Here is a 17,346-nt window from a genome sequence, read left to right as displayed (position 1 = left end):
GATGTCTTCATTGTAGAGTTCATAGCAAGAAAGAAGCTGTGAAAGGAAAACAAACATCAACCTAGTGTCAGGTAAAGTCCCAATGGGTGAGGTAGAAGTCCTTCCTCTAAAACAATTTTCTTTTCACCCAGTTCTTATTTTCTACTTCATTCTGTACCTGGACTCAAAATAAAAATTTTGGACACTTTCCAAGATCTGATTGTTTAAAAACCAATATTATGGCTAGCAAGATCACTCAGCAAGCATAGGCTACGTGCAATAAACCTAAGGATCTAAGTTCAATCCTCAGAACACCCAAACTGAAGAGAATTCAACCCCCAAGTTGTTCTCTGACCTCCTCATGATTGTATATAACATATGTGTATGTATATAGTCATAAACAAACATAAAGAAATAAATGTCTGTTAAAAACACGATTTAAGAGACAAATCTGGGAATGGAGATACAGTTCAATACATTTTGCTTAGCATTTAAAGGTCCTAGGTTCAATTACTTTTCTATGCAAACAAGAGACAAAAGACAAGACTAAAATAAAGTCAATTATTCACACATTAGGGAGAACAATCTCTGTCAGGTTGCTCACTCTCAACCTTCCTTCAATAAACAGCTTGGTGTCAGCTAAAATCTTTCAAAGGGGATAGAAAAATACTACTGCTGAGGTCTGAACATCTTACTGTTGAAACCCTCATGGGTTACTTTAGGGAATTCAACACACAATTTAGAAATTTAAACTGAAAGTATCCTCAGTTTTTACCAGAATGGTAGCAAAGTGCTCCAATTTTAAAGTTATACCCCAAAGTATAACATTTTTTACAAGAATCAGGATTCAGATCACTGTCTTTAAATGCACAGTATCTCAGTATTAATTGCCTGATTCAAAAGACAGTGGATGATCTTAGAATCAGAACACTTTTGCCTTTCCTACTTCACCTACCTCTAATTTTCACAGGAATTAAGACAAAGGATTCTATGTTTTAAGAGACAAATCTGGGGATGGAGATACAGTTCAATACATTTTGCTCAGTATTTAAAAGCCCTAGGTTCAATTTCTTCACCATGCAAACAAGAGATCAAAAGTCAAGGATGAAGTAAAATTAATTATTCATACATTAGGGAGACTCCTAATGTTTCTTAAATTATAGGATTCTCCAAAGAATAACATTGAAATTGGGAATCATTCTCCTAATATAGTAAAGTGCAGTACCAAGCCAGGACACATCTTCCTTTGGTAACCTTCATTACAAATGGAACACTTCCAAAGTGAAGAGGAAGGGAAGATGCATAGAAGAACTATGAGAAGACAGGTATTACTGGATCCCTCAATCTATTAACAGATTTTAATGTTCAACTATGATTGTCACAGTTTTTTTTCTTTTTTTATACCTATGGGTCTTATAAGGTGTTTCCCAGAAGGACTCACTGAGACGTGAATTTTTCAATGTCAGAGAGGATTCAGAATAAAGTGGTATTGTTTTGCCTGTTCATATAAGCCATCTGCTGATGAACTTGCCTACAGAGTTACTCCTACCTCTGCTGCTAGTACCCTCCTTTTCTTTAAACGGAATGAAGTTCATTTAGCCTTCTAACGAAGACTAAAGAGCAGCAATCATCCAGTAATCTTCTAGGCCTTTATCACAAGACTGGAACTGCTGATACAACATCCTTATGGACTGAGCAGGTATTTTATTCTTAGCTTTTCATATTCTTTTTAAACCTCATTGTACTACCTGGGCAATACTTGGGAAGCACATTTAATAAATGTCTTTTACAACATACATTCTCTTGCTTATACTCCTCCAGAGAACCTTGGCTAATACACACACACACACATACACACACACACACACACACACACACACACATACACACACACATATACATACATATACAAACACAATACACACACACATATATATACACACACACACACACACACATATATATATATATATATAAAGTTGTTATATATATATAACAACTTTAGATAATTGTCCATTTCTCATCAAACAAAAGTCTAAATACAGACTGTTTTATAAGGTCTTGTGTGTCTTCATTTCCAAAGCTCTCTATTCCTTTTAAACTTGAATACAGTCTTTTGTGCCTGTGAGTGTTTGTCATGACCATCATGATTAAGGATTATTGGGATACAACACTCCCTTTTGCCCCTAAATTATAGAGCATCTAGAGTAGTGATTTTCTCTATTTTTCCATTAATTTATTTATTCACTTCACATCAAAATTCTGTCCCCCTCTTTTCCCAGTATCCCACTCATAGAGTGCCTCCCCCATCTCCCCTTGCCTTCTGCTTTGGAATGGGAAGGCCCCCTTTGAATCAATTCACCCTGGCCTCTCAAGTCATTGCAGGACTGCACACATTCTCTCCCACTGAAGTCAGACAAGAAATTCCAGTTAGAGGCATAAGATACACAGGCCAGACAACAGTGTCATCAACAGCCCATGCTCCACTTGTTGGGGGACTTGCATGAAGACCAAGCTGTACATCTGCTACATACGTGCAAGGACATAGGTCCAGCTCATGTATGCTCTTTGGTTGTTTGTTCAGTCTCTGAGAGAATCCAAGTGTCAGGTTAATTCACTCTGTTGATTGTCCTGTGCAGTCCCTATCATGTTTGGGTCCTTTATCCTTCCCCCAGCTCTTTCACAAGATTCCCAAATTCTATTTAATGTTTGGCTGTTGGTTTCTACATCTGTTTGCATCAGATGCTCAGTAGAGCTTCTCAGAGGAAAGTTACTCTTCAAAGTTATGTCTGCAAGCATAACAGACTATCATTAATAGTGTGAAGGATTAATTCTTTCCCATGGGATAGGTCTCAAGATGTGCCAGTTATTTGTTGGCCATTCCATCATTGCATTATATACTGACAATGCCTGTGACAAAATTCAATACAACTTCTTGTTAAAAATCTGAGAAGGAGCATGGATACAAGGAACATGCCTAAACATAATAAAGACAGTATACAGCAATCCAATAGCCAACATTAAACTAAACGCAGAGAGAAACTTAAAGCAATTCCATTAAAATCTGGAGCAAGGAAAGACTATCAACTCAATATATATTTGTTCAGTATAGTACTTGAAGTTCTACCTACGGTAATAAGACAATTAAAGCAGATCAAATGAGCCAAGTCTTGCTGGTCTAGAAATGATAGTGTGACATGATTCCAGTTCCTAGAACAGAGCCAGCAGGGCATGAGTCTCCGTGAATATCAATGATTACTGGGCATGTGGCTTGTGTGTGTCACATATATATCCCAGATATTAGCTCTTAGCTGCTAAAATTCCAAATTTCCAGCCAGCTCTTCCCCTTGATATTTTGAGATAAGGTCCCTTAGTGGACTTAATCTTACTAAGGTGGCTGTGCTGGCTGGCCGTAGATCTCCAGGGATCAATCCCTCTTTGCTTCCCAGCCCAAGATTACTGATACACACTTCTACACTGACCTTTTAAAGGTGGTCCTTATACTACTGGATAGACCATGCCTCTAGTCCTTATGATGCTATGAAGAAAGAAAGGCAGGCTTTGTGATTGAACTATTTATTTATATATTTATTTTTTATTGTGCAGGGCTGGGGACCAAAGATGGGCCTTTTAATGTACAATCCAGCACCATTTATAACTATCCCAGCCCTTGTTGCTTTAGATAAGGTTTGCCCAGGCGATGCTCAAACTCATGATCTTCTTCTGCCTCTCAGTTCTGGGATTACAGGTTTATGACATCAAACACGGCCAAGAACAAATTGTGTAATGATTTCAGTCCTCATTTCCCTAAAGTATATTATGGAGCCACAGAAAGAAACCTCTTGCATGCCATACAAACCCATTCCTTTTTGAGGCAAGTTACAATCTGTGTATTATTTCCCATCACCCATACCTGCATGAGATCCCTATGGAGGTACAGTAGTAAATTTAGTTTTCCATGAAAACCACTGAACAGACTGGTAGCACACATGTTTTCTCTACCATATCTATACTTTCTCTTTCTGGTTCCTTTATTGTCGAAATCCATCCCCCACATTCCAAGCCCATTTGTTCTGCATGAATCCTATTATAAACTTCATAAATGGTGGCAGGTTTTTCTTGACTTTAGTCTGTAGTCACTCAAATAACTGAGTATATTAAAGCTAATAAATCAATTACCTTTAATACATTAAAAATGTAAAAATAATCATGGCTGTGGAGAGTTGGATAGTAAAATAACCGTGTCAATGAGTGCAAGACCTGTGCAAGACTGTGCACATCAACATTCTATCATGGAGCTGGAAAGGGCTTCGAGGCAGTTAACAGTGCCAGAGGATGAGAGGAAATAACTTTTAGTGGTATCTTCACTGATATTCCTGTAATAATCCCTCATGTACATTTCTCTGAGCAATCCTTATTAAACTTATTGGTTCACTTAAAAAGGTGACATGGGGGTAGTGTCATTTGGGAAAAGGCTCAGGATCAATAGGTTTGTGAGGAACAAAAGAGGAAAATGGACTAATTATGATAAATTACCTAGATGAATGTATAAAAATATTATAATGGAGCATGTCATTACAGATAAATAATCAAAGAAGAAACATACAAGTAAACAAACCAAATAAAATATTTCCTGTTGAATACATTGTTCCTCAACAATTTCTTTTAAGTTTCTGTAGCATCCACTGTCTGACCCACTCCTTTCCCTCATATTATTTATGGTCTTGTGGTCTTAATTAACAATATATCAGTGCAAGCTTCCTGTCCCCAGTCGAATGAAAAGTGTCCGGAGGTCATAGTATGAGTGATGGTTCTTTGTTTCCCTTGGCATTGGCAGTCCATGTCCTGCCCTCTCCAGATGCTCTTTGACAGATGGAGCATCCAAGCAACTGAAACTCTCTTGACAAATGTCAGCATCAAATTATCTCACTGCCTTGTCTACAAATGACTAACTCAAGCTTCCCTAGTTGTGCAAATCTGGTTTATGTTTCAAGGGACCATGGATCTGGAGGTCTTTCTTCAGTATATGAGTTGGTAGCCGTCTGATGTTGTCATCATTAGTGTCTGACCATTGAATATGACAGTGATATTTTTCTTGGTGCAGACATATATGTTCAGTTCTAACTGCTGCAAGCTAAAATTATGTTTAAGGCCGACACCACTAATATCCCACAAGATGCACTTCTTTCATGAGAAGTTCTGCTTCCTACTATCTATTCTATTCTGACATTTGCTCTCCCAGTATCCCAAGATCTCATGGAAATTCTCTTCTTTCTAAACAGAGAACAGAAACCCTTCCTTCTTTCTCATACCCTGTGTCTTTCTTGTGTTTCTCCTGTAACCTAGGCCTCTATACGTCCCCTTCATCAATACTTAGGATCTGCTAGAGAATATAACTTTCATTGAGCCTCCATCTGGACAACTGGACAACTTCAGGCTTTTAAAGCTAAAAGTAAAAAGAAGCAAACATAACTATAAATAGCCATCCTAAGGGGAATTTCAGAGACTGGAAGGAAAGTGACAGCATATGTTGCCACAAGATAATTCTGTTTTATTGGTAATGAAATAATTATCTTCATCAGATTCATGCTGGAGGAAACATAAAGAAACAGAAATGAATGAAAAATTGCATTTCCATTTACCAAACCTGAGAAATCTAAATACATACCACTACTCTGGTAAGTATTTCATCTTGGGCTTGATTCCTTATATGCCCTAGGTAGCTTTAGCTATAACTTGACATAGTCCTGAAAAATCTAAGAAGGAAATCTCAGTTCAGAGCTTGTTGTGATCAGGTTGGCTTATATGTCTGCTAGAAATAGTTTGTTGATTGACACATCTGGATCCACTTTACTTTGTAGGCTTCCATTCTCTGGACGGATGATGCTAGCATGATCTTGAGAATGAACCAGTAAGCAACATCTTTCTAAGGTTTCTTCTTCTTGGTCTTACTTGATTTTTTTGCCTTTACTTCCCTTTAAGATATGGTATGACTTACAAGAAGAAATAAACCTCATCCTCCCAATCCATTGCTTTTTGTCAGAGTGTCTTACCACAGACACAGATTTGAAATGAGATATCTTGAATGTCCAGTATCTGCATTTTTAAAGTTCTCATAACCTGGGATATCTCCACAAAGTTCTCTTTACTGAATCTTGAAATCCATGCTCAATCAGACAACTTGCTGTAAAAGTCAAGGCACTTTTTCCTGTGCTTATGTACTCTCACTAATGGAATTTTCTCATCAATATGATTTTAGCTAAACACTGAACCATAACTATAATTTATTTGATGGCGAGGATGGTGTTCCAAGATCCTTCCTGTTTACTTTATGTGCAGATGTATGCAAGTTAGAATGGTTCATATGAATGGGGCAATATTAGGGAATCCACTGCTAATGTTGATTGTGAGGCTGTAGACTATAACTATCTGGCCACTGGTCTTAAGGTGAATAATTTCATCATTTTACCCAGCCATGTCCCCATCTCTTAGCAACAGTGGCTAGGATTTAATTAATACTTCCACTGAGTACAATTCCTTCTTAGGTTTTGACATATTCTATAATATATAATCGCTATAATATAAATGTTTTAAAAATCACTACTAGCTTCTGTCCTTTTTTTAAAATTCATATCTTTTGGAATGATCTTTGAGGTCAACTCCAAGCATTTATTATGTGGTGACTGCAGAATAAAATTTTGGAAGGCATAAGCCAAAGAGAATATCCTTCCTTCAAGTTTTTTTATCTTAGGCATTTTCTCATAACAAGGCAAAGCTACCTAACAGAAGATTATCAGAAAAAAATTTAAAATTGAACACTTTTATCCTAATTCTCTTTAGATGACCAAAGGATAAAGACATACAAGCATCCCTGCTATGAAAACGTGTCAGTAAATTTGCAATTTTTCACATTCTAGTTATCACAGATAATATTGGGCTTGAAAAATATGAAATATTACCTCTTTTAGGTTCTATTACCTCTTGATAATAGAGGAAACCTGACATCCAGCACAGTTCTCCAAAATCCAAAATATTTTACCTATGTTAAATCACACTAGAATGCTTTGAGTATTTGAATGGTGTGTATTGGGAAACCATGTTATTTAAATGTCACAGTTCACCATACCCAGATAGCTCCCCTGAGCAGGTACAAAATGCAGTACTCCCTTTTTCAGCACAGTTTTCTCTTCCTTCCCTTATCTATGGGGCCTAAGTCTCACTCTCTACCTGACATGGAGAATACTCTAACAGTGATGATACCATGACTTGAAGGAGCTGACCCCATCTCTGTGTAGAGCATCTCACGTACAAAGAGAAGAGCTATTATCAGGGTCTTTTAGAGATGGTACAAACTTGCATACATTTGAGGTTTTTCTTATTCATTTTAAGAGAATTTTAGAATATGTTTCTGTACAGAAGTCAAAGTGCTATACATTTATGGGGTCTGATTTCAGATCCCCTTAGGACTCGTAAATCAGAGGTGGCAGAACTGTCAATAACCCTGGCACTCTAATAACAAAATTGCTGGAGGGAATAAGAAAATTCCTAGATTTATAGGGCTAAGATAGCTTTGCACACACAATAATCAACAAGAACATCCTTTCTCTAAAAAGGCAGAAGCATGGACTGGAACATAATAGTCTTATGACCTCTACACATGTACTGTATTACACACATGCTTGCATTCCATCACATGAACACAGAATGGTCATAAACTTGCAATCTTACATATAAGGATTAAAATGACAGAATGTTAAACTAGCATGTCCATTCATCCCTATAACCACAGAGCGAGAACGAGCAGGAGGGAGGGAGGTAGTGGGAGAGAGAGGGAGAGAGAAGGAGAAAGAGGGAGAGAGAGGGAGGGAGGGCAGAGGGAGAGGGAGAGGGAGAGGAGAAAAGGAGGAAGAAGGAAGAAAGAAGAGGGAAAGGAAGAGAGCAATAGAGAATGAAGGAAAGAGGAGTAAAAAGGAATGAATTTGGAGGGAAGAATGGATGAAAGGGGAGAGGAAGAAAAGATAGAGGAGAGAGAAAAAGGATACAAGAATGTAGGATGGGGGAAGGAAAGAGGATGGGATAGAAGAGAAGAAAAAGAAATAGAGTAATGGTAGGTATTCCTAAGAGAACAAGTGCTGAGATCTCTGGATTTGACTGGAATTATTTATCTTCAGATTTCTCACAGGGTTTGTTTACTGAACCATATACCTCAGCCCCACCTTACAAACCTGGCCCAACCTCATTCAGTTCTTACCATATAATAGAGCCAGTGGAGACAGATGAAAAATGGAATGTTTTTCCATGTTTTAGAAATCCATCTTGGGTTGTGGATTTAGCTCAGTGGTAGAGCGCTTGCCTAGCAAGAGCAAGGCCCTGGGTTCGGTCCCCAGCTCCGAAAAAAGAAAAAAAAAAGAAATCCATCTTGGAAAATCCAGAGAACATATAGTGTTTAAAGCACTTGTTTTTTTCCAGAGGGCCCAAATTTGGTTCTTAGCACCCATGTTGTATATATCTAACAACTATCTCTAACTCTAACTAAATATCTGCTTCGGCTTCAGTGTGAACATATTCGCTCAAATGAAGTATAGACACCATGCACTATGCATATACTCATACACACACACACACACACACACACACACACAGAGAGAGAGAGAGAGAGAGAGAGAGAGAGAGAGAGAGAGAGAGAGAGAGAGAGAGAAGACTGTCTCTCAAACCCCAGCAAACTTAGGACCATTTAGAAATATTTCTTCCTATCCTGAAATCAAACATAACAGTTTATACTTAGTACCTTTAAAATATATTTAAGAAGTGCAATTGTTAAAGCTTATCTATTAATATGAAATAGAACATTGGAATTGTAAAAAACAAATCCCCTATAATATTGTAGAATTATGAAATGGAAACCAGACAAATTCTAAATGAATTCTCATCTCTGTCATTTTGGAATTTGTGATTCTGCAGACATTTCTGTAACCCTTTATTTCTAAGTTTATAAAGTTTGAAATGCAGTCCTTTCCTGATTGACCATCTTTCCAGGATGAAAGATCTTTATGCAGGACCAGGCCAGCCACTCTACAGATGGCATAAAGTGTGATAACTACTCCTGAATGCAAAATCAAACTCTCTCATTTCAGATTATCCTACAGGCAAACAATTAAGAGAAGTGTTGAAGTACCCTTGGTTAATTCAAATATAAGGACTACTGTTTTTCTAATTGATGCATTTGAGAGAGGGCAAGCACATTCACATTTATAGTATAATTCCATACCTGGCCAATCTTCAGCCTTGCGTACATTTCTTATGTTTTAGAGAGAAACTCAACCTTGGCTTACATAGTTGAAAAAGAAACCATTACAAATAAAGGAAAGAAAAAGAGAAGGGCAGAGTGAAGCAGGATGTAAAAAGGGAGAGAAGAGGATGAAGAGAAGACAATAAGGCAGACAGGGGATGGGGAAGAGAAAGAGAGGGGAAGAGAATGGAATGGTGATTACAGTGGAATTCAGCAGAGGCTATACCTGTGATGATTTCAGTTCCATGTCTTGCTACTTTCTTAATAAGGAGCCTCAGACTCCCACCATCCAGGATGAGCAGCAGGGTCCCTGAGCCTTCAGACAGTTCTGTGGACAGAAGCAGACCATCTTCATTCCATGTCCGAAAGTGGAAACTCACTGACAGACCATGAATTTGGGGGATGCCAGGAAGCAGCAAATAACTGCTCCTGGAGTTGACAAATGTGATGGGCACAATTTCTGGTTCTGAGCAGGAAAATGTAACATTGCCCTGAAAAACAGTAAAAAAGCAAAATAAAAGCTATTTATTTTTATCTAGCAATATGACAGTCAGTAGAAACAACTACCCGGTGCTGACCTTAATTTCAGGATTATTCCATATTCAGCCTTACAATCATAAAGGGAAAAATATGTCAGTATAGCTCAGATCGACTCACTCTGTTCATGTTTTAAGATCCCAAGGCTATTCTAGGGAGAGGTACAAGGAAAATTAACATCTTCTTCGGAAACAAAGATACAAAAATAATTACATTAACTCACTGAGAAAAGCCACGTGGTAGCTCAATTCTGTTCCAAATTCTGGGGGAGCAGTGAAAGTAAAATACATAGGAAAATACTATAAGGAATGTGCTAAGTAGCGATTGATCTTGGTTCTAGACAAAGAATGGCATGAAAAAGAAAATGAGAGATGAAAATGTTTTCTTTTCTAAGGAAAAGATCCCTTCATGGAAGGGAGGTATGCAAGGAGAGGAAGGAATGTGCTTCCATTGTAATTGTCTGCAAAGATACATTGTAAAGCCTTGGGGAAATGAGCACAGTGCAAGGAACCACTGGGGAACAACAGAGAAATGGAAAGAGCTATGAAGAATGGAAAACACCAGGAAGAGAAGATAGGAACAGAGAAAAGCACTAAAGTGATGTTGGCTACATTTAAAATTTAGTAAGAAGATTTGCAGTTAGTGGTTCAGGAGAAAGCTAAACCTTTGGGAATGTTAAAAGTATCTTCTATTAGTTGGAAACATACCTCAGGTCCTTGGAATACATGAAATCACTAAGAAATATTTCACAACATATCAGCTAGGCATGGTGTTGCACACCTGTAATTCAGACCTCAGGAGGAAGAGTCAGGAGTATCAGAACTTTAGGGTGACCTGTGGCTACTTAATGATTTTGAGGCCAGCTTGGCTTGCAGGAAACAACAAAAAGAAGCAGCTTCATTAAAGTTTAGAAAGACATGAGCAGATTACTATTTGCATAAGTGGGCAAAAATAGACTACTTTATATATATACAAGACAGTCAAAATAAGTTCCATAACAGGAAGTTATGGTGAAAAAAAGAATGAGTTTATATGCTCAGCCCCATATATTTTCAGTTTCTACTGAGGAGTATAGAAAAAAGCCTGGACTATTGTTTTCAAAGTATAGAAAGTTTCCTTTGTGAAAGTCATTTGGAGTTTAGATAACAAACTCTACATCGAATATGTCTTCATGTGCACTAGCTAGCACAATTAGGTTCTAAAGCATAACCTCAACAGCAATGTGTGCCCTGTACTAGTCTCATGCAACAGTGCCACATCTCATACCCTGCATAGAAAGCCTTGTTAAAACACTGAACTGTAGCTTTTGCATAATATGGTTCATTTTCTCTGGGTCTTCTCCCCATGCATACACCACTGCTGGAAACCTGGCAGGCTGCTTCAGAGAAGCATGCTATGCAAGGCAACCCTTTGCATTCAATTTTCACCAGGGTCCAAGTATTAGGATACAATTAGTACAGATCAGGAAGCTAGAACTGTAACCTACAGTAACACTTTCCAAGACAGACATCCACAGGTTTGGTTTCAGTGTATATGGCACTTCTTATGCAAGAATACTGACATGAGTTCACATTCTCAGAGACCAAATAAAAATGCCTGTGTGTGGCAATGTGCACTTGTAACCCCAGACCAAGCAGCTAGATACAGATATGTTCTGGATGTTTGCTGACCAGACAGTAATTTAGATTTAAATTTAAACAGATGAGGTCTAGGTCCAATGAGACACCCTGTCTGAAAATTTAAGGTGAAACAAAGAGCTCACTGTGACTAATGGCCTCCACATGCCCAGGCGCGCGCGCGCACACACACACACACACACACACACACACACACACCTCTACAAACCTGCATAGCATATTCACAGAACATCTAAAGATCTCAGCTACATTTGGTTGTGGTTGATTTGTGTTCATTCAAACAAATTAGCAGACCCAAGTGAATTTCTTGGAACACGTGTACATTTGCAATAATTCACTATTCACAAAGCAATCTGGTTACCTGAGCATGTTCTCACATGACATATTGGTTGCAGTTAGATAGATATTTACCTTTCTTTAGAAAAGATTCCACAGTTAATAATTAAAGGGAATATTCATCAAGAAGCAGTGTCTAGCACAAGGTTATTTTTATGCTTCTACATAGAGAACACACACACACACACACACACACACACCTCATCCTAAAATAAGTCAGAATCAAGTCTTTATGTCATGTTGGTGGTGACTGAGATAATGTCCATTTATAGCTCGTATCCAGTCATTGATACCTATGTGCCTTCCTTTGCTTTGAATGACACTATATTTTATAGTACAAACTTTTACATATTATTTATATATCAATTTGCCTCTTTGGATTTCTAGAACAATCAAGAGGCACATCCCAGTGTATGAATGACTATGCCAACTATGCCAACATTATTGTTTAAATAAATAAAGTCACAAACATTCCACGGAAAGATTTAGAGCTAGTAGTCATTTTTCTTTTCTCCACACTTTGATGTTATTGTTACTTGTATTTTCTCCAGGATTACACTGGACCCAAAATTTGATGCTATGTAGAAGGTATATTGCTTGCCAAATCAGAGAGAGAAAGATGTTAATCTTTCTAAAAAGGTGCCTTACTTAGAGATTTCAAAACTGAAGTTCAATTAATTTGACTCTTGAGCTCTCTGGATAACAACTAGAGGAGGTACCTTAACAGTTAAGTAATAGTTGTAACAGGAACTTCCTTTGCTTTTCAGAATGATCATACGTGCACATTCATTGGTACACATGACTGTATTATTTACTTGTGGCTGTGGTCAAACATCTGATAAAATCATCTGAAAGGATAAAGAGTTTATTCTACTTAACAATTCAAGGGATATGAAGTAGAGACATACTTTCAAGTGTGATAGGCATGATGGCAGGTACTTGAGACATCTGGTTACATCAAGTTCAAAGTCATGAAGCAGACACAGATGAATACTGGTGTTCACATTACTGTTTACGTTTTAGTAAGCCCAAGATCCAGCTCATAGCACTATCTATATTTATGACTTTTTCCACTGTAGGTGACTCATCCAAGATAATATTGTGTAGATATGCTTTGAAGCTTATCTCCTAGGTGGATCAAGAGCAGGACAAGACACTAATGTTAACTATTGAGTTGCATTATTCTGCTCTATTCTGTGAAAACAAGAATTGTAATATAGAAACTAAGCCCTTTTTGCTAAAGATACGAGTCACTTCTGAAACAGGGCTCAGAAGTTCAGAAGCTGGAACTAAGCTAAACCCCATTCCAGCCTACCTTTGTTTGTACCAGAAGATGTCATGTAATCATCCAAAGAAGGGATACAACCCAAAGACCTATCTATGATGCCCATGAACCACATCAACAACCAGCCTGGCATAGTAACTCTAAGAGGGTACAATAGTCACAGTCATAACTTGGTAGTAGCAAGCAGATGTCTAACTAGACTTAAGGCCAGATCAACAAGTGGGGAATCATGTCTGGTACTAGAAATGTAGCCAACTGTTTAGGCCTAGTGAAGTCAGGGATTATGGAGAATTTCGTAAAATCACCTCTTTACTAAGATAGCAATAGCCCTAACTATATCCTAAATATTTGTCCTTATATACATAGATAAATGTGGTATTCAAGGTACATCAATCAAAATTATCAAATGGTAAGAAGCAGATACCATTACAGAAAACAATAAACAATGTAAATGCAGAGTTACAGCTCTCTGTCTCAACTGATAACATCTTCAGTAGAATTCCTACACCTAATGATCAGGGAACACTGTGGAATAAGGACCAGAAAGGTTATAGGAGCCAGCAGACCAGGTACTTGCTGTAAGATCATGTCTCACAGAAATGTCAGAAGTTAAACCTATAATGTTTCACAAACCTGACTGCTTGAGCAGGAAAAGAGCAAGGAAAATAGCAATAGTCACAATAATGTGCTCAGGAGGCATCAACTCTATACAAAGAAATTTTATAAGTTTCTGAGGAATGCTGAAAGTTAAACAAAACAATCTTCCCCAAGAAGTAGCTTATCAATTTATTTGTGGTCCAATACTAAGTGGTCAGCATTGAAAGCATACATGCACAAACCATCCCAGAGGTTGAACAGATTGTAGTTATGTGTTTCTGTGTGTATGTGTGTATGCGTGAGTGTATGTGTGTTTGTGTACGTGTGTGTGCCTCTGTGTGTGTGCATGTGTGTGTGCATGTGTGTGTGTGCATGTGTGTGTGTGTGTGTGTGTGTGTTTATGCATGTAGTGCAGTGCCCACATTCAAAAGTACGGTAGTTATAGGATATTTTAGGCTGCCTGATATAAATGCAGGCAACTAAACCTAGGTTCTTTTCAGGAGAAGCTTATAGCTTATGTGATTTTCTAAGTCACAGTCTCTGTATTCTGCCTACACGTGCTACAGGCATACTCCTTCTGACCCTGTGATATGACCCATAGTTACAAGGAACAGTGCCCTCCATATTTCAATTGCTATTCTGAATTCAGAAACAAACCTTGCTGCATGCTCATACAGTATTATGGGCTACACATAATGGTCCTCCTCCTTAGAAACCCTGCTTTGTCAAGTGAGAAAAAATTCTCTTCAGAATCCACCTGTATACTTATCCCTAGGGTTAAAATTCTCTTGCCCTGCAGATATCCACTCTAACTACCTTTCTCTCAACCTTCCATCTTTCCCATGCCCTAAAAGTAATACTAATCATAGCAGATTTTCAGATAAGAACATACATGTATGTCCAAGATAGCTATAACTGAGTCTCAAAAAAAATTTAAACTTAGTTAAAATGTGGAGACTATTTTGTAATTTAATAGGGTAATACTCAAGCAGGTACTCTGTAGAAGAAAGTGTCATGTTATAGTATCAAATCCTCAACCAGGCTTCATGGATCAAAGATGTGAAGATTAAATATTATTCCTGCTTCCACATAGCATGTTCAGATATGAACCAGACAGTAGAGTCAAGAAGGTGTCTCTCAGGTCAGCCACCAGCTATCTGTCCACACCTATAGCCTGCATGCTTAACTGGAGGTCCCAGGAGATCCTAGGAGGTCCTTAGTAACCAAAGACACAAATGTGAACCTGTCTTGGTTGTCCTCTCAGAAGCCCTAGCAGCAGCTGACTGAGACAGAAGAAGATACTTGCATTCAACCATGCGAACTGCTGTGGTTGACTTAGGGGAAGAATTGAAGTAGCTGAAGGTAAAAGCAATCCCATAGGAAGACCAGCAATCTCAACTTACCCAGACCTCAGGGAGCTCCTAGAATCTGAGCCCCAAAGAGGTGCATACCCCTGCCAGTCTAAGACCACTGACACAAACAAAGAAGAGGTCTGCCTGGTCAGGCCTTAGTGGTAGAAGATGAGCCCAATGCCCCAAGGAAGCAGGAAGCCTGGTATAGGGGGAGCACCTTCTCAGAGGCAACAGGGAGGAGAAACTGTATTAGGAAATGAGGGAGTTAGAACTGGGTGCGGGGAGACTGGAATGTAAATATTTTTTTAAATATTATAAAAACACAAATTAAAAATAAAAAAATTATCAAAACTAAAAAACGTCTCTCCCTAGTATATTTGAGTACCTTCTAATCTGTTTACTATTCTAAGAAGACACATACCACAGCAAAGAGACATGCATGACTCACTTTTTTTTATTTTCCTGCTTGAACTAGAGTGTCTCTTCTCATCATTTCTAGCCACCAGCTGGGACTTATTCTCCCAGTCCAGCTTGTCAGGTTCTCCAGCTTTCAAATTTCAAATTTACTTACATCGTAGTTTTTTTTTCTGATTTATTTCTAACCTCTTGGGTTTTAGGGGCCTAGTTAAGAAATAGCATACAATGATAATTTCCAGAGTCCATAACCCGGTGGAACAACTTATGATAAGAAATCCCAGCCTCAGTATGTGTTGTGTGTATGTTACTGTACTATTGGGAAGGTGGGAATAAAGAGACAATCATACCTGAACTATTTGCACAATGCACTCCACGAAACTGAAACTCCTCCAGGAATCTCAGGCTGGGGAAAGAAAATGCTGAAGTCTGATTTCAGCCAAGGGACTGTTTGTTTCTCCGATAGAGAGTCATAATTATGATTATCACAGTTGTACCAACATTTCTGGCCACCTTACAAGAGAGATAAGCTCTGATAATGATAATATACAGGACTACTGAGTTATGAATAATGATTGTTCCATTTTAAAATCTATACCTCTTATCGTACAGATGGTATGGTGGCACATGCCATTAATTGAAGCACTCAGTAGACAGATGTAGGATTAGGCCAGCCTGGTCTAAGTATCTGGACAGCTAGCCCTATACAAAAAAACTCTATCTCAAAACCATCTACCTCCCCAAAAGAAAAATCCCTCAGATGAATATGAGGTGCACACTGGACTTTATTCCTCCTCTTGCTAACGTGGTGGCATTGAATTTGTCTCATTTCTCTGCTTTTAACTATTACTTTCATGATTAGCTGACCTTTTGAGGAAAGGGAGCTGAACCAGCCTTGTCAGGGTTGTCATAGCTCTGACTCCAGCAAGTATGTACTTGTATCTCTCTCTCTCTCTCTCTCTCTCTCTCTCTCTCTCTCTCTCTCTCTCTCTCTCCTCTCTCTTGTTTGTGTGTCTTTGTGTGTGTTTGTGTGTGTGTGTGTGTGTGTGTGTGTGTGTGTGTGTGTCGCAGTTGTTTCTATGGAGAAAGAAGTCTAGTATAAATAGCAATGGGGGAAATAAATAGGAAACTTACTTTCAGGACACTTGGCAGATAGACTTGGGTGAGAAGGAAGAGTCTGGGATCCATAGCCCTCTCTGCACACAGTGTCAAGCAAGAAAGAAAACAGGCTTCCTAACTGCTAAAAGACTATCATCTGCTTTGTTTGTGTTTTACACCATTCCTACTAGAGTGCGATGACACCCTAACAGCAAATGAGCTTTAAACCCAGTAATCCCTCACATGGAATTGTTTCTATGGTAACGTGAAAAATAAGCATTTGAGAGTCTGATTTCTCTACAATATCCCACTCTAGCTTCCATAGCCACCCATCATATTCTCTTCCAATTGACCAGTGAGCTTTCTTTTTCACCTATACTGTAGACATTGGCAATTCTGGATATTCCTTTTTTCAATGTGGTTTTCAAATGGTGTATTTTACCTATTCGTATCTGCATATTTCTAACAATACCTTAAAAAATAATCAGCTACTTTATGTCAAATAATTAACCATATAATAAAATGACAGATCCAAAAGGGTATGTGTGGGAAGAAAGAGAAAAAGAAAGAGTTAAAATATAAAGAGGTTTAGATAGCAAAATACTATAAAAGCCCTACCTTACATGAACTACTTATAAAATAATTGCACAAGAAATGCCAGAAAATGTTGTCCCATATTAATGACAAAGGATTATCAGCCCCCTAGCCTAGAAGTATTTTGAGTACACACATTTCTCACAGAAACCTGATTCATACATTTGGATCACAATCCATCACTGAGGAAAGTCAGGGTAATAACTCAAGGCAGAAGTCAGGCATCAT

The 17,346-nt window shown here is 38.2% G+C and overlaps 1 protein-coding gene across 4 annotated transcripts in view; it reads right to left on the bottom strand.

Moving 5' to 3' along the window:
* The window catches only part of Cntnap5c (contactin associated protein-like 5C), a 1,032,620-nt gene that overhangs the window by 505,210 nt on the left and 510,064 nt on the right, over window positions 1-17,346 (bottom strand). For all 4 annotated transcript variants that reach the window (XM_039090654.2, NM_001415869.1, NM_001047866.2 and 1 more), the window contains 1 exon segment: window positions 9,495-9,759. In XM_039090654.2, coding sequence (XP_038946582.1) covers window positions 9,495-9,759 — 265 coding nt within the window.

The sequence above is a fragment of the Rattus norvegicus genome, chromosome 13, assembly GCF_036323735.1.
Source record: "Rattus norvegicus strain BN/NHsdMcwi chromosome 13, GRCr8, whole genome shotgun sequence".
Taxonomy (NCBI): Eukaryota; Metazoa; Chordata; class Mammalia; order Rodentia; family Muridae; genus Rattus; species Rattus norvegicus.
The sequence above is the reverse complement of the archived record's forward strand: the minus strand, read 5'-3'. Positions and strand labels throughout refer to the sequence as shown.